The sequence below is a fragment of the Scyliorhinus canicula genome, chromosome 15 (genome assembly GCF_902713615.1).
Source record: "Scyliorhinus canicula chromosome 15, sScyCan1.1, whole genome shotgun sequence".
NCBI lineage: Eukaryota > Metazoa > Chordata > Chondrichthyes > Carcharhiniformes > Scyliorhinidae > Scyliorhinus > Scyliorhinus canicula.
Window position 1 is genome coordinate 61,669,076 of NC_052160.1, and position 18,533 is coordinate 61,687,608.

General features: G+C 45.7%; 1 protein-coding gene across 1 annotated transcript; it reads right to left on the bottom strand.

Moving 5' to 3' along the window:
- Nucleotides 1-5,056: 5,056 nt before the first annotated feature.
- On the bottom strand, nt 5,057-18,533 carry bud31 (BUD31 homolog). The gene is made up of 4 exons (XM_038820263.1): nt 18,361-18,533; nt 16,458-16,580; nt 10,894-11,060; nt 5,057-5,654 (listed from the first exon to the last, which is right to left on the bottom strand). Exons 1-4 carry the CDS (start codon nt 18,452-18,454, stop codon nt 5,604-5,606), a joined length of 435 nt encoding a protein of 144 aa, XP_038676191.1. The 5' UTR covers nt 18,455-18,533; the 3' UTR covers nt 5,057-5,603.

The following is an 18,533-nucleotide window of genomic DNA, read 5'->3' on the forward strand; positions in this document are numbered from 1 at the left end:
ATTTCAATGATATCAAAAGGTATCTGGCCCATGTGGATTGGATAAAAAAAATGAGGTAAAATAGTAAATGAGCAATCAGAGCTATATGAAGGGACTAGAAGTAGACATATTCCCACTAGGGAGAAGACGGACATGCAAAGTTGTAACTATCTTGATGACAAGTCATATATATTAAAATTAAATAGAGGAAGTGTATGGTAAATATTAGGTTCATAATTCAGTATAAAGCCAAACTGAGCACAGCACAGGGAAGAACTGAAGAAACTAAATGAGGGGCAGGCAGCGCAGTGGGTTAACACTGCGGCCTCATGGCACCGAGGTCCCAGGTTTGATCCCGGCTCTGGGTCACGTGCACATTCTCCCCGTGTCTGCGTGGGTCTCACCCCCGCAACCCAAAGATGTGCAGGGTAGGTGGATTGGTCACGCTAAATTGCCCCTTAATTGGAAAAAATGAATTGGGTGCTCTAAATTTAAAAAAAAAGAAACTAAATAAGGGACAGAGAGAGTGGATGACAGATTGTTGAGCAACAATAAAAGAGAACCCAAAAGCCTTACATACGAGTGGTCAAAGGAATCTTCGTGTGGAAGCAGGCCATTGCTGAGGTACTAAATGACTTGTCTTCATTAAAAAATATACTGCCAATGTCACGGTAAATGAGTTTTTCATAGGATTTTAAAAAAAGTGGGAGCATTTAAAAGTTCACAGCACCCAAAGTAGTAGTCTCGGGAGGTTGCATCCAAGGTTACTCAGGGAATGGTGGAAATTACAGAGGTTCTGACTACAATCCTTCAGTGCTGCTTCGATATGGGAGTGTTGCCAGAGGACGAGAGATTTTTAATGTTACACTGCTGTTCAAAAAGGGGGTTAAACCTGAACTCGGTGGTGAGGTAACTTTTGAAAGCAACAGTTTGGGACAAAATTAATTAGCGCTTGAAAAAAATGAGTTAAATGAAAGACAGGGGACTTCTGGTGGCAACATACAGAGAGCAGTCGCACACGAGGTGGTTCCCGCCAGAGTACCTTGGTGATTTGGGGTGGAACTTTATTAATAATCTTTATTAGTGTCATAGGTAGGCTTACATTAACACTGCAATGAAGTTACTGTGAAAATCCCCTAGTCGCCACACTCCGGCTCCTGTTTGGGTACACAGAGGGAGAATTCAGAATGTCCAATTCACCTAACAAGAATGTCTTTTGGGACTTGTGGGAGGAAACCCACGGGGACAACGTGCAGACTCTGCCCAGACAGGGTCCGGAGAATACTGGGACTGAATGGCTAATGACATGCAAACGGTGTTAACACTTAAGTGCATTCCAGAACGCATTGATGCCACTGTCAAGGTGGCGGAGAATTGCGATTTGGTGGTGCCGCTGCCATTTTGACGCCGGAACCTATTCTCTGCCCAATCGCATTTCGAGATTTCAGTGTCAGCCAACAGAGAATCCCATCCCAGATATTTATGGTCAGATTTTGCAGGTGCAGGGCAGGTGGCTGTGGTTAGCACTGCTGCCTCACGGCACCAAGGACCCAGGTACGACCCCAGCTCTGGGTCACTGTCCATGTGGAGTTTGCACATTCTCCCATAGTCTGCATGGGTCTCACCCCCACAACTCAAAACAAGATGTGCAGGGTAGGTGAATTGGCCATGCTAAAGTTCCCCTTAATTGGGAAAAAATTGGGTACTTTTTTTTAAAGATTTTGCCAGTGAAGCAAGCTCCGTTGGATGGGGTAAAATGGAAGTGGGAGAAGGAGCTGCTTCTGGTTTTTGATGGGGGTGGTGTGGAGTGAGGCCCTTCACAGGGTCAACTCCACCTCCTCGTGTGCTAGGCTCAGCTGAATTCAGTTCAAGGGGAGCCTAGGGCACATCTGACCAGCGTGCGAATGAGTGGGTTTTTTCCAGGAGTGCATTGCTGCAACAGTCTCAATAATCAACACCTACAACTGCCATTCTCCAGACGCAATTCTACAACTCATCCGCTTCATCCTAGATCATAACATCTTCACCTTTGACAACAAGTTCTTCATCCAAACACCTGGAACAGCCATGGGGACCAAATTCGCACCTCAATATGCCAACACCTTCTTGTACAAGTTCGAACAAGAACTCTTCACCACACAGGACCTTCAACCGACGCTATACACCAGATACATGGATGACATTTTTTTTCCTTTGGAAACTTTGGCAAAGAATCACTGAAACGACTACACAGTGACATCAATAAATTCCATCCCGGGAATCACGGTGGTGCAGTGGTTCGCACTGCTGCCACAAGGCAAGGTCCCAGGTTCGATTCCGGCTCTGGGTCACTGTCCATGTGGAGTTTGCACATTCTCACAGTGTTTGCGTGGGTTTCGCCCCCACAACCCAAAAGATGTGCAGGGTAGGTGGATTAGGCACGCTAAATTGTCCCTTAATTGTAAAAAAATGAATTGGGTACTCTACTCTAAATTTATTTTTTGTAAAACAAAAAATAAGTTTCATGCCACTATCAGACTCACCACTCGGACTATCCAGAATTGGTTGCGTTCTTGGACACAGGCACCTTCATCAAGGACGGTCACCTCAGCACTTCGCTTTACCGCAAGCCCACGGATAACCTCACGATTCTCCACTTCTCCCACGTCCACCCGAAACACATTAAAGAAGCCAGCCCCTCTGCACAAGTCCTCCGTATGCACAGGATCTGCTCAAAGAGGAACGTAACAGACATCTACAGACGCTGAAAGATGTCCTTGTACGAACGGGATATGGCGCTCGACAGTTTCAACGCACCACAGCAAAGAATTGCACTGACCTCCTCAGAAGACAAACACGGGACATAATCAACAGAGTACCCTTCGTCGTCCAGTACTTCCCCGGAGCGGAGATACTATGACATTTTCTTCAGAGCCTTCAACACTTCATCGATGAAGACGAACATCTTGCCATGGCCATCCCCACACCCCCACTACTTGCCTTCAAACAACTGCGCAACCTCAAACAAACTGTTTGCAGCAAACTACACAACCTTCAGAACAGCGATCATGGCACCACACAACCCTGCCATGGCAATCTCTGCAAGACATGCCAGATCATTGACATGGTCACCACCACCAGGTACACGGTATATACTCGTGCGATTCAGCCAATGTTGTCAACCTCATACACTGCAGGAAAGGATGTCCCCGAGGCATGGTACATTGGCGAGACCATGCAGACGCTGCGACAATGGATGAACTGACATCGCGTGACAATTACCAGCAGGAATGTTCCTTTCCAGTCAGGAAACACTTCAGCAATCAAGGGCATTCAGCCTCTGATCTTCAGGTAAGCGTTCTCCAAAACAGTCTTCAGGATGCACAACGCAGAATTGCTGAGCAGAAACTGATAGCCAAGTTCCACACGCATGAGTATGACCTCAACCGGGATCTTAGATCGATGTCTCACTCCATTTTACCCCCATATCTGGCCTGGGCTTGTGAAATCCTACCAACTCCTGGCTTGGGACAATTTACACCTCTTTAACTTGTGATTATCCCTCTCTGGTTGCACGGTCTGGACCTGTAAAGACTTAATTACCTGCAAAGACTCACATTCAACTTATCTTGCATTATTGGCTTTGTCTATATATGCTGTTCGTGTAACCTACCTCTTCACTCACCTGATGAAGGAGCTATGCTTGAAAGCTCGTGATTCTAAATAAACCTGTTCGACTTTAACCTGGTGTTGTAAGACTACTTACTTGATTTCTTTAGATTGCATCTCTGCCTTTTGGCTAAGTTCACAGACCAAGCCCAAGATGAAGTGCAATGTCTTTTCTTGTCAGCTTGGATCTTGTATGTCTCTCTTGTGGAGACTATGAATTGGCTTCAATTTAAATTGTTTTTTGGAGCAAGCAATGAGATGGGTTAAGAGTTTGCCCTGGCCACTCTGCACATTGGCTTTGTAACATTAAGGGTTGGATGAAAAAAATTAAAATCTTCGGTTTCTTTCGGACCAAAACCTCATTGGGAGGATAATTTAAAACTTTAAAAGATTAGTTTTTAATCGCCAATTTGATGACTTGGGTTTTCAGAATTACTGTGTAAAAAAACAGGAGAAAAATGAAATTCAGGGAACGTACTTTTTCAACATTGTCAAAGACTTTTACAAGGGTACCATCAAGCGAAATAATAGACTATGGCTACTTAAGAGTTATCAAACCACCCCCCCCCCCCCCCCCCCCCCCAGAATCAAGCTTTGACTGTGGCAACTATGTCAGTAGACCATTACCCTATCCCATGCGCAGTTAGAAGTGAAGAACTGACATTTGCTGCAGTGTGACAAATATATTCCTCAGAAGTGATCCTTAAAACAACATGAAAAGTAAATTATGTGTCGAGATGTACATATGTGGCAGGAGGATCATGATGGCTGCAATTCCCCAGAGACTGGCGGAGGCAGGGTCATTGAATATTTTTTAAGGCTGAGGTAGATAGATTCTTGTCTAACAAGGGTATCGGCGGTAAGAAGGATAGCCGTGTTGAGGTCATAATCAGTTCAACCATGATCTTATTGATGGGAGGAGCAGATTCCAAAGGGCGAAAAAGGCCTACTGCTCCTAATTTGTTGTTTGTATGGATTTCTGGGTCTGCTTTTATTTTACAAAATAAGAAAGCAGTGGGTAGTCAGGATTTCCCCATAAATATCTTCCAACTCTTAACAGTGGAAAAAAAAATCTGAACTTTATCGGTACGTAAAACAGTGAAAGCCGATTTTAAAAGATCCCTAAACATATTTGCCCTAAAGAAACAAATCGAAAGATGCAGTATTCGATAACCAGGGAAATTGATTCCAGGGCAAAACGTTCATGAAGTCGGGGGACGTTGTCTTACCAGGAAGGATTATGAATAAAATATACTAAATAGTTATATATTTTAAAGATCAAAAGCTAAGAGATGCTTTAGGAGCCCCTGACATTGCAGGCTACTATAAATAAAAACAATAATTTCCATCTGTACCCTGGGATAGATTTGGAAATTTTAACTCCAAAAGATGTTCATTATTTTGTAGGAAGTTCAAAAAAAAACTGCAGAGAAGTGAACAAAAACTTTATTTCACAGTAACTTTCAATACAGATCAACCAGCAATTCGAGAAAGGTTACTAAAATGTGTGGACTCGTATCTGTCAAGAGTGGTTGTAGGATAGGATGGTTTTCAATTATAGTTTATTGTTGATGTAATCAGTCTGACAGAACTAACTAGCCCAAAGTAACCTGGTCATCTCTTACTGGCTGTCTGGAGTGCTGCTTCTAAACTCAAGTTACATGCAGTGAGTGTAGTTGTTTAATTGCACCAAGCTAAATTGCCATACTTTTAAAAGAGGGTACTTCAGAGTGGACGCAAGTGCCATCCAGATCAATCTACTTGTAATGCTATTTGTTACTTTATAAAGGTAAGTGTTCAGAAGCTTCAGTTTTAAAATACATTTTCATTCAATATATTCAATTTCAAAAAACAAAGCTGCTTACAAGAGAGCTACAGCAGATACAGTAATTATCCTAATTATGGTCCATACATTGATTCAAAATAAAATTGATTATCCGTAAACTAAAACTCCCCCTCATCCAAAAAGGACACATTCAACCAGAGCAGCCTCTGCATCCACAGTGTGTGCACTCAATAATCCTCCCCTGTGGGGAAAAAGAGAAATTAAGTGATTATAAAGTGAGTATTGATGATCACAAGAATTCTGAAATATTTATAACTCTGCAGTCCCCGAGGATTAATCCCTGGACCCTTTTCCTCTCTATATCCTGCACCGGGGTGATATTATCTGAAGTCCCCACACATACAAAAGCACCCTCCCCCAACCCATCATCAAAGGCGCTTGTCCGACACAAGAGTCCTGGAGAGTCAACATTTCCTCGAGTTGAACATTGGCAAGACCAAAGCCAGTGCCTTCTAACCCCGCTAGAAAAATAGCGTGCCAGTTTTCACCTCCTTTCATTGTTTCAGACTGAACCTAATGTTTGCAATTTACACATCCTATTAATGCAAATCTGATATCCTTATCACCCATGTCTTTCCATCATAAAGACAACAAACTTTCACCTGGTTCATTGCCCCGACCGCTGCCACCTTTTAGTCCATCTGCTTTGCAAACTCTTATCCATGCTTTAGGTTATTGTCAGTGTTGCCAATTCAATGCTGTCCTGATTAACCCCCCAGCTCATAGTCCACTTAACACTCAGTCCCGCTCATCCACCACCTTAGTCCTTGCTGACCTAAGTTGGTTCCTGATTTCTCAATGCTTCAAACTTAAAATCATCAACTAAAATAAAAGCAAAATACTGTGTTTTAATTTAAGATCTCCAGCATCCAAAGAGCTGGAAAAACTCAGCAGGTCAGGCAGCATCGGTGGAGGGACAAACAGACTTAACGTTTTATGTCTAATGTGATTATTTGAACACAATTCTGAACAGTCATGTTGGACTCAAAAATTTGTTAATGTATCAAATTGAAATTGTTGTTTCTTAATAATCCATTATTAAAACTACTTTTGACTAGCCGACTGCCTATTTAGGTATGTGGGTCCAAATCCAAACCCACAAAGAACTCTGTCGTCCTCTAACCTTGTGCACCCCCTCTACCTCTTTTGTCCCACCACTTACAGCCATGTCTCCAGCCACCTAGGCCCTACCAATGTTTTTTTTAAATAAATTTAGAGTATCCAATTTATTTTTTCAAATTAAGGGGCTAAATTGCATGGCCAATCCACCTACCCTGCACATATTTGGGTTGTGGGGGTGAAACCCACGCAAACGCGGGGAGAACGTGCAAACTCCACAGGGACAGTGACCCAGAGCCTGGATCAAACCTGGGACCTCAGCGCTGGGAGGCAGCAGTGCTAAACACTGCACCACCGTGCTGCCCATGCCCTACCAATGTTGCCGTTAAGCTGTGCCCCGGAAGCAACCGCCATTGGCCGGCAGCAGGATCTTCAGGCCCATCATTGTCAACAGAGTTTCCCATTGAATGCACCCGTGCTGCTAGGAAACCCGTGGCGGTGGGGGGGATGGGATCAGCAGGGCGCGGCTGGAAAGTTCCAGTCATTTGTCTATGTTAAGTGTCACACAAATACAATTGTACGGGTACCATGCTTTTAAAAAATAACTGGCAGTGCACTTCAACAACATTTTACAGGGAACATTAGACCCCTACCCACTTAAGAGTTTCTTCCGAGATCTTTCCTCAAAACCCAACTATCTGACCACAGTTTTCATCATTGCTGCCGATATCTCGTTTGGCTTCAGTTCATTCTTTTGACTGTTTTACTTGGTGAAATACTTGGGGACATTTTTCTACATTAAATGTGACCATATACTAGAATTCTGAATATTTATTTTCCATAGTACACCTTCCAAATAACAAGTGCATTTCTGTCCCAGATTAATGGCATAAATCGGAGTTATCAAATGGTTCTCAATATACATTATGCACAAGGGGGTGGCGAGGACGGTGTCAAGGGTGGTGGGATCCAGGGTCAAGCCAGGATGGGGACTCGCGATCTTTGGGGTTGGGGTAGAGCCGGGAGTGCAGGAGGCGAAAGAGGCCGGTGTGCTGGCCTTTGCGTCCCTAGTAGCCCGGCGAAGGATTTTGCTACAGTGGAAGGACGCGAGGCCCCCAAGCGTGGAGACCTGGATCAATGACATGGCGGGCTTCATTAAGCTTGAGAAGGTTAAATTCGCCCTGAGAGGATCGGTGCAAGGGTTCTTTAAACGGTGGCAACCTTTCCTCGACTTTCTGGCTCAACGATAGGGTACTAGGACAGTAGCAGCAGCAACCCCGGGGGGGGGGGGGGGGGGGGGGGGGGTTGATTATGTTTGCTTATTTTATTTAAATTTGAATTTGAATTATTTAATTTATGGTTAAGTTCTCTTGTGGGGGGGGGGGGTTGTGTGATACATGTGATGTTACGGTATGGGGGGAATTGTGGGTGTTATGGGGCTGTTAGTTGCATATTACTGCTTGTTGCTATACTTGTTGTTATATTTTTATATTTTCTGTAAAAAATTCCAATAAAAATTATTTTTTTAAAAATATATACATTATGCACATAGAATATCCTTAATTGTTATTTATATCCTGTTGGGCCCCCTGTTGGTCTGGACCTTTAACGAGGCAAGGGAGGGGGGGCTCTGCCCCCAACTATGTCACAGGCGCTGATTTCCTTGATCCTGAAGCGGGACAAGGACCCTCTGCAGTGCGGGTCATATAGGCCGATTTCGCAGCTGAACGCCGACGCTAAGCTGCTGGCAAAGATCCTGGCCACTAGAATAGAGGATTGTGTGCCTGGGGTCATACATGAGGACCAGACGGGGTTTGTGAAGGGAAGGCAGCTGAACACAAATGTACGAAGGCTCCTCAACGTCATTATGATGCCGGCTGTGGAAGGGGAGGCAGAGATAGTGGTGGCATTAGACGCGGAGAAGGCCTTCGATAGGGTTGAGTGGGAGTACTTGTGGGAGGTGTTGGAGAGGTTTGGGTTTGGGGAGGGGTTTATCCGGTGGGTGAGGCTACTCTACGAGGCCCCGATGGCAAGTGTAGCCACAAATAGGAGGAGGTCGGAGAACTTTCGGCTGTATCGGGCGTCGTGCCCCCTGTCCCCCTTGCTCTTCGCGTTGGCGATTGAGCCCCTGGCCATGGCACTGAGGGAGTCAGGGAACTGGAGGGGCCTGGTGCGGGGTGGGGAGGAGCATAGAGTGTCGCTGTACGCGGACGACCTGTTGCTGTATGTGGCGGACCCGGTGGGGGGGATGACGGAGGTGATAAGGATTCTTAGGGAATTCGGGGGTTTCTCGGGGTATAAGTTGAACCTGGGCAAGAGTGAGGTGTTTGTGGTGCATCCGGGGGATCAAGAGGAGGGGATTGGTAGGCTCCCATTGAAGCAGGCAGGGAAGAGCTTCAGGTACCTAGGGGTCCAGGTGGCGGGGAGCTGGGGGGCCCTGCACAAGCTCAACCTCAAGATTGGTGGAGCAGATGGAGGAGGAGTTTAAGAGATGGGATATGTTACCGCTCCCGAGGTTTTTGTTCCTGTTCCAGTGCCTCCCCATCCTTATCCCAAAGGCCTTTTTTAGGAGGGTCAACAGGAGTATCACGGGATTTGTGTGGGCGCATGGGACTCCGAGGGTTCGAAGAGTGTTCCTGGAATGAGGCAGGGATAGGGGGGGGCTGGCGTTGCCCAACCTCTGTGGGTACTACTGGGCGGCCAACGCAGCAGTGGTGCGTAAGTGGGTAATGGACGAGGAAGGGGCAGCGTGGAAGAGGATGGAGGCGGCGTCTTGTGTGGGCACGAGCCTGGAGGCACTAGTAAAGGCGCCGTTGCCGCTCCCTCCAACGAGGTATACCACGAGCCCGGTGGTGGCGGCTACCCTCAAAATTTGGGGGCAATGGAGACGGCACAGGGGAGAAATGGGGGGCTCGATGGAGGCCCCGATACGGGGGAACCATCGGTTCGTCCCAGGGAGCATTGATGGTGGATATCTGGGCTGGCACAGGGCAGGGGTTAGGAGGTTGAGGGACCTGTTTGTGGAGGGGGGGTTCGTGAGCTTGGTGGAGTTAGAGGGGAAGTTTGGGCTCCCCCCGGGGAACACGTTTCGGCACATGCAGGTTAGGGCGTTTGCCAGGCGGCAGATGGAGGGGTTCCCCTTGTTGCCCCCACGTGGGGTACGGGACAGGGTGCTCTCGGGGGTGTGGGTCGGAGGAGGGAGGATTTCGGACATGTACCGGGTAATGCAGGAGGTAGACGAACTGAAGGGTAAATGGGAAGAGGAGCTGGGTGAGGAGATTGAGGAGGGGACGTGGGCGGATGCCCTGGAGAGAGTGAATTCCTCCTCTTCCTGTGCGAGGCTTAGCCTCATACAGTTCAAGGTGCTGCATAGGGCCCACATGACTGGGTCGAGGATAAGCAGGTTTTTCGGGGGAGAGGACAGGTGTGCTAGGTGCTCGGGGAGCCCAGCGAACCACGCCCATATGTTTTGGGCGTGCCCAGCGCTGGGGAGTTTTGGAAGGGGGTAGCAAGGACGGTGTCGAGGGTGGTGGGATCCAGGGTCGAGCCAGGCTGGGGACTCGCACTTTTTGGGGTTGCAGTGGAGCCAGGAGTGCAGGAGGCGATAGAGGCCGGTGTTCTGACCTTTGCGTCCCTAGTAGCCCGGCGGAGGATCTTGCTCCAATGGAAGGATGCGAGGCCCCCAATCATGGAGGCCTGGATCTCTGATATAGCGGGGTTCATTAAATTGGAGAGCGTGAAATTTGCCCTGAGGGGATCAGTACAAGGGTTTTTCAGGCGGTGGCAGTCTTTTCTGGACTTCCTGGCGGAAAGGTAGGGAAATAGGCCAATAGCAGCAGCAACCCGGGGGGGAGGGAGAACTGTGCACATGGGTTTGTGGAGGGTGCTATCTCTCTCTTTTTTGTTTTTTTTGTTTTTTCTTTTTCTTTGGTTTTGTTCTTTCCTTTTGTTTGAAGTTGCTCTTGAAGCTGGGGGGGGGGGGGGGGGGGGGGGGGGGTATTGTTCATGGGGTGTTACCGCGGTTGTATGTTAATAGAGTTAAGATGTTTATATTTTGTATTTTGTAAAAATTTCAATAAAAATTATTTTTTTTTTTAAATTGTTATTTATATCTTTAATCATTGTAAATGTTTTGGGGTCAAACCCTATTTGAAAAATGTTGCAAATGAAGGAAAGAGCTTGCATTTATATCACATTAACTTGTCACAAATGTGAAAGTTTAAAGGAGTTAGCATTATTTCACGGCAGTCTAGTTGAAGAAACAGCCGTCAGACTGAAATGTCTCCCATTAAATGATTGAGTTTAAGGATTCTAAACAGTTTTACTGTGATGGGGAGACCTCCATGTCGAGGGAGACTCACCACTTCAAGCTTGCTCTTGGGGACCCTGCAGATGCAGTTTGTTCCAAAGTTGGTGTCTCGGGTCTGGATGCAGCGGAGACAGCACAGGTTCTCGTAGCCCTGTTTCTTCCATTTAGCAATGAGATTCTTGTCAGCATATCCTTCCCTTATGCAATAATCATACAGCTCTACAAAACAAGATTGAGATGTTACTTGCTTTGACACACACTATTAAAAGCCCTCTTTAATCATAGTAAATGATTGAGGAATGACCTCATACTTATAAACTCAGCAGTTTCCTGTCTGGGATGTTGGAACTTAATTTCCGTTACAATGCATACAATTACATGAATATTTGTTCCCTATAAAGTACAATTAATGGGGGGGGGGGGTAGTAAATGTCAGCAATTCAAACAATATTGCACAAATAGACATTGATGGACATGCATCTGTTTTAAATAAAAATTTAACGCACCCAATTAATTTTTTTTTCAATTAAGGGGCAATTTAGCGTGGCCAATCCACCTGCTCTGCACACCTTTAGGTTGTGGGGGTGAGACCCAAGCAGACACGGGGAGAATATGCAAACTCCACAGACAGTGACCCGGGCCCGGAATTAAACCCGGGTCCTCGGCGCCGTGAGACAGCAGTGCTAACCACTGCACCACCATGCCACCCCTGATGGACATGCATCTTAACTGGGCTGTTGTATTTGTCATATATAAACCAGAAACGAGGCCACCGTATTGGAGGCATCTCCTTTTAAGTGATATAATTACACTTTATCCCAACACTTGGTTTTAATAGCATTTCAGTATTCAGATATTTTCAGATTGACCGTATATACGGTAGGGCCAGGCCTGGGTAAAAAAGGTTAAGTCACCATAGTCACAGGTGACCATAGGCTGCTTTCCCCTTTGAGGGGGAGAGCTGACTGTGGGTGATTTAACCAGAGGATCACCCCACCTCAGGTGAGCGGCAAGGGTGAGAAGGCAGGACCTTCATGAATAAGCCTTGGCTAGCTAGACTACCAATATGAGGTTGTTTCTCCATTTTCCAACTCTCACGCAATTCCTTACCTATTAACACTTATTACACCTGCAATATATGACATTGTTTTATCAACATAACAACTAACTGCATTGTCATTCAGAAAAACGTTCAGTTTTTAGATAAAAGATTTTCAACCTGTATTTAAAAGGAGCTGTATGCTTCAGTTAGTTACCAATTTGGAAGTCAATGAACTAGCAAGAGAACAGTTCCCCATGATTTCTAACAAAATTATAGCACCGCAGCCTGGAGACTATACCTGGAATTTTCCGGCCGTTCTCGCTGGTGGAATTTTATGGTCCCGCCGATGGAGAACCCCCCTGCCGCGGGTCATCTGATGGTGGGGGTGCATAAAACGGGAAACCCTATTTTTTTTAAAATAAATTTAGAGTACCCAATTATTTTTTCCAATTAAGGGGCAATTTAGCATGGTCAATCCACCTAACCTGCACATCTTTGGGTTGTGGGGGCGAAACCCACGCAGAGACGGGGAGAATGTGCAAACTCCACACGGACAGTGACCCAGGGCCGGGATCCGAACTCGGGTCCTCAGCGCCGCAGGCAGCAATGCTAACCACTGTGCTGCCCTAGCCTCCTCCTCTGTCATTTTTTTATTTTTTATTTTTTTAAATTTAGAATACCCAATTAATTTGTATCCAATTAAGGGGCAATTTAGCGTGGCCAATCCACCTACCCTGCACATCTTTGGGTTGTGGGGGCGAAACCCACGCAAACACGGGGAGAATGTGCAAACTCCACGCGGACAGTGACCCAGGGCCGGGATCGAACCTGGGACCCCGGCGCCGTGAGGCAGCAGTGCTAACCACTGCGCCACCATGCTGCCCTGGCCTCCTCTGTCATGATGCACGCTGCGGGGGGCACAGAAAATGCCACCCAATGGCATTGACAAATCAGAAAAAAGTTGTGAAACTGCACTCAATAAATCTGCTCAGTTGTGAGTTTGTACTAGCAGAAGCTTCAGATAGTTGTAAATACCGAATTTGACTAATGGTCAGTGAAGGAGGTTTACCACTCTTACCCGATTTGGCCTAATGAAACTCCTACGATAGTCTAGCGAGTTATTGCAGTGACAATCACCACAAAGCCAATAAGAAAAGAAAGCCGAATAGATTAATTGTGTCAGGATAAATCTACAGCATTGCCAGCACAGTCTACACGGCAAAGTCCTTCTCACTAATGTCTGGGAAAACCATCCCGTAAAATAATCAACTCATAGTCTGACAGTCGTGGAATACCACAGGCCATCACCTAATCCCGGTCTACCTCAACCAATGATTCTATAGAATTCCACGTTAGGCATCACTTGGGGAAAGCTTTGAGGGCACCAGGGCACAGAATTCACTCTGGGTGGGGGACCTCAATGTTCAACACTAACCAGTAGTATCATCTCTGATGCCAGCTGCCAATTCTACCATCACATAGATTAATTGAAATGACACTAATATGGGGTAATCTTAACTTATTGATCGTATCCTCACTAACCAACTTTTCACAGATCCATTGTTCAATCATAGCACTGGTAGACAGTGTTATGTCTTGTGAAGGCAAAATCTTGCTCCTACTGTGAAAATATTCTTCATCATGGAGTGGAGCATTACCATCATGCTAAGTGAGACAGACCAAGGACAGATCTCAAAGTTGAGCAAAATTGAGCAGCAGCCATCATCAGAACTATGCAGCACCACAACGTAATCAAATTGCCCATTGCATCTCTCACTCGTATCACAATCAGGCCACGAGACTCTATAGTAAGTGTACAACCTGCAGCTCCAGATATACTTCTGAATGAGGTAGGAAGTTTGTGCATCTACATAGCATTTCCTGCACACCCAATACTAAAACTGGGTTATATATCACGCTATGTCTCACAATAGCAGCAAATTTCCGCAGCCGTGTGGCATCCAATTGAAAATAGTTGTGGACAACTGACAGGAGGAGGAAGTTCTATCAATATATCAATATTTTAAGTGCTTTCATCCAAATGTGTCAAATAGATATCTTATTCAATCTCTACCCAAAGTCACCACCATCATAGATGCCAGTGTTCAGCAATGAGCTTCTCTTTATTCTCACATGGCGTGATCCCAAGTACACTGAACACAGCAAAGCCAACAGCTCCTGACAGCGTTGTCAGAGTACTTGCATCAACATTCACCAGTCAAAGGGCAGCACAGTGGTGCAGTGGCTAGCACTGAAGCCTCACAGCGCCGAGGTACCAGGTTTAATCCCTGCACTGGGTCACTGTCCGTGTGGAGTTTGCACATTCTCCCCGTGTTTGCGTGGGTTTCACCCCCACAATGTAAAGATGTGCAGGCTAAATGGATTGGCCATGCTAAATTGCCCCTTAATTGGAAAAACTGAATTGGGTACTCTAAATTTTAAAAAAAGATTCACCAGTCAATCCTGACCAGATGTTTCAGCATTGGAAACTTCTGAAGGCCTGACAACATGCTGAACCAGAGCTAGCTGCTCTGCTTTACAGAGTTAACAGTCAAATTTACCTGACAATGTGGAAACCTACCAGCTCTGTCCGAACAACAAAATTATACAGGATGGTAATTGGTCAGGTTAGATTTATCCTATCAGCTTCCTTCCAACCACTAATAATTGAAGTCATCAAGCAACACCCACTCACTGACACTTTGGATTTTGTAGGATCCAACCATCACAGCCTTGCTCCAAACATGGATGCAAAAGCTGATAACAGAGAAGAGGCAAGAGTAGCTGCCTTCAACATTAAGGGAGCATTCCACTGAGTATAGCACAAAGAACCCCTCACCAAACTGAAGATATTAACGGGAGTCAAAGGGAAACCACTTGCACTGGATGAAGTCATACAAAATGCAAACGAAGATGGTTGTCATCAGGAAGATGGAGGCCATCAATCATAGCTGGTTTAGCACAGGGCTAAAGAGCTGGATTTTAAAGCAGTCCATGGCAGGCCAGCAGCACGGTTCAATTTCCGTACCAGCCTCCCCGAACAGGCGCCGGAATGTGGTGACTAGGGGCTTTTCACAGTAACTTCATTTGAAGCCTACTTGTGACAATAAGCGATTTTCATTTTATTTCATTACAAGAGTTTCTCAGATAGGCATCCATTTACAGCTGCTCCCTCAACTGTTTTTTAAATTTAGAGTACCCAATTCATTTTTTCCAATTAAGGGGCAATTTTAGAGTGGCCAATCCACCTATCCCGCACATCTTTGGGTTGTGGGGGCGCAACCCACGCAAACACGGGGAGAAAGTGCAAACTCCACACGAACAGTGACCCGGGGCCGGGATCGAACTTGGGACCTCGGCACCGTGAGGCAGCAGTGCTAACCCACTGCACCATCTTGGTGCCGCATGAAATTTGAATTCAATAAAAATCTGGAATTAAACGTTTAGTGATGACCATGAAACAATCGTCGTAAAAACCCATCTGGTTCACTAATGTCCTTCAGGGAAGGAAATCTGCCATGCTTACCCGGTCTGGCCTAGATGCGACTCCAGACCCACAGCAATGTGGTTGACTCTTAACTGCCCTTCAAGGACAATTAGGGATGGGCAATAAATGTTGGCATAGCCTGCGATGCCCACGTCCCATGAACGAATAATTTTTTTTAAATTCAGACTGAGAAACATAACTCCTTTCATCAGAACCCAGGGCAGAACTCTTAAAATGAAACAATAGGGCAGCACGGTGGCCTAGTGGTTAGCACAACCGCCTCACGGCGCTGAGGTCCCAGGTTCGAATCCCGGCCCTGGGTCACTGTCCGTGTGGAGTTTGCACATTCTCCCCGTGTCTGCGTGGGTTTCGCCCCCACAACCCAAAAATGTGCAGAGTAGGTGGATTGGCCACGCTAAATTGCCCCTTAATTAGAAAAAATAATTGGCTAATCTAATTTTTTTTTTAAAAATGAAACAATAAATAGGGTAGGGCTGAAAACAAAACTACAAAACAGAGCCATCCCCACAAATGACACCACAGCCTGCGTAGCTGTTAACCCCTTAATCATAGCTTTATTGAGCAGACTTATAATCTGGATAACCTAAGTTCTTTGAATATCTTATTGCAACAAATATAAATAATATATATAGAAAACTTTCCACCATTCATCACACATGCAAGTGTCAGGTAATGAGCATCTAGAACAAGATGAAAACATCGTCCCCGGATCTTTAATGGCGTGAGATAGTACCCAATAATCAACATTCCGGGAGTCTTCAGAAGCTGGACTGGATCAGTCACAAGACTGTGACTACAACAGCAGGGCTTAGACGGTGTAATCTGCACTGGATGGATCCACTCCCAAAGCCGTTCTACATCTACAAAGCTCAAATCAGGAGTGCAGTGGAACACTCAACCAGAAGTGCCCATCAGGAATCAGGCCAGAGCACTTTGATCAATACCTATTGTTCGTGCACCCAATATCCACCTCCTCTACACCTGTGCACTGTGGCTGCTGTATTTGGTCCGCAAGATACAATGCAGCAACTCATCAAGGTTACCTCAACAACATTTTGTTTCTTACCTCTGCTAATCGCCTTTCTCTTATAGAACAGGTCAAAGATGTAACGTGTTCGCTGGTGGTGGAGTCTGAAGATGGGCCACAGTGATTCTACTTTCCTCTTTCCTTCATGAGGTTCAGTCTCAGCTACAAAAAGAATGGAAAGATAATTTAGCAGAATCTCAAGTTACAAAATCTTGTTCTTCCTCATAGAAAACAACAATGATCGTTGAAACCCTTTTTTGGAGACAATGATCACAATTTTAGGATTATATTAATAAACAGGAAGATAATATTTACCTGTAAATATCAAACCAATTCCTAATTTAAACAAATAGTTGTATTGTCCTATAGCAGTATTGTACACTCAATAGGAAATTTATGGGGCAAATTAAGGATTTTTTTCCCTTTGGTACCCTTTTGTTGTGGTCATTAGTTTCCAATTTGCTGTGATGTGACTATTCTTCGCTCAATATGTCCATTGTAGTTGACTGATGTGCTAAAATTAGACAAATTGCCTTCTTTATCTGTATTTCGCCAGTGGTTAGACTGTTTAGGACAAGTTACACTATATGTAAAGGAGGAACATAGAAGCAGTTCAGGCTACTGTGTTATTTCCGTACGGTCTCCGTTTTAATAAGGTTTATCTTTCTATATAAATCCTGCACTTCCCCATGGTACAAAAGACTTGCTCAAGGGAACAGCTCCAATGGCAATTTTCCAATGTTCGTTACCTAGAAGGCACTGTTCTGGAAATCTATGATCTCCCAATTCATTCAGCTCAACATCTCCATCACATCCTACCCTAGCACTGCCATTTTTGTTTGTCACAAACTCCATTGCCTTGCCATTGATTCCATCATGTGGAAATGCCGGCGTTGGACTGGGGTGAGCACAAAGAAGTCTTACAACACCAGGTTAAAGTCCAACAGGTTTGTTTCAAACACGAGCTTTCGGAGCACTGCTCCTTCCTCAGGTGAATCTGCCAACAAACCTGTTGGACTTTAACCTGGTGTTGTAAGACTTCTTACTGATCCCATCCTCTTTCCAGCTACAATCTCAGATTGGTCTGATCAGAGTTTCTCGAGCTCCCATCCATATAACAATGCCTGTCTTTGGCTGGCCTCAAGCTCATCCACTGCTGAAATCCTTATCCCTGTCTTTTTTGCCTACAGATGCATCTTTTCCAATACTCTCTGGGCCTGGCACCCATCTTCCACTCTCCATAAATTTGAACTCATGTCATAACTCACACCGAATAATCCTACTCACCCCGACTGCAGAAGCTGCCAGAGCCGTGCAAGCACAAAATGTAAAGGTCCAAATTACAGTACAAATAGCATCCCCAACACCATGCAACCCAGGACACAAAACAGTGGATAAAAGCAAATTACTGCGGATGCTGGAATCTGAAACGAAAGGGGAAATGCTGGAAAATCTCAGCAAGTCTGGCAGCATCTGTACGGAGAGAAAAGAGCAAACGTTTCAAGTCCCATGTCGAAACAGTGGATTCAAGATACAGGACGGCCCCGTAAAATTGGGGACAGTTAGTACTCTGGTTTGGTGAATGCAAAAGATCCCATCGCACAGTAACTTAAAGAAGTGGGGAATGACACCCAGTATCCTGGACTACATTCATCCCTCACTCTACATCACAAAAGCAGGCCATCTGGTTACTATCATGTTGTGGGATCGTGTTGTGCACAACTGGCGTTGCATGCTTCCTAGATTACAGCAGTGTCGACACATCAAACAAAAGTATTTCAATGTTTGTAAAAGGGACACCTTAAGGTGGGGAGGCGCTATATCAATGCAAGTCTCGTACTGATGGCGTCTGGTCCTGATCGACGCCGACATTCGCTCTGTGAACCCACCCCCCCAAATTGATTTTCATCACCTCCATCCAGTCACCCTGGGCCTCACTCACCCTCCCGCATTTTCTGGTCCAGTTCATCTAGGGTGGGTTCAATCAGCTCCCAGCCATCAGGAGGCGGTTTGCGGCTTCGCTTCACCTTCGGCATCGCAACGTCGAAGGCCGCGGCACATCCGGGCACTGCGGCCCGTCCCACAAATAATACGTCATCGCCTAGAGGGTCCTCC

What these genes read in the sequence shown, in the direction of transcription:
- bud31 (XM_038820263.1), bottom strand. Translation starts at nt 18,454, where the DNA reads ATGCCGAAGGTGAAGCGAAGCCGCAAACCGCCTCCTGATGGCTGGGAG. An exon ending in GAGAAAGGCGATTAGCAGAG is followed by an intron (nt 11,061 to 16,457) that starts GTAAGAAACAAA and finishes CTTGTTTTGTAG; the next exon opens with AGCTGTATGATTATTGCATA. An exon ending in CCAAGAGCAAGCTTGAAGTG is followed by an intron (nt 5,655 to 10,893) that starts GTGAGTCTCCCT and finishes TTTTCCCCACAG; the next exon opens with GGGAGGATTATTGAGTGCAC.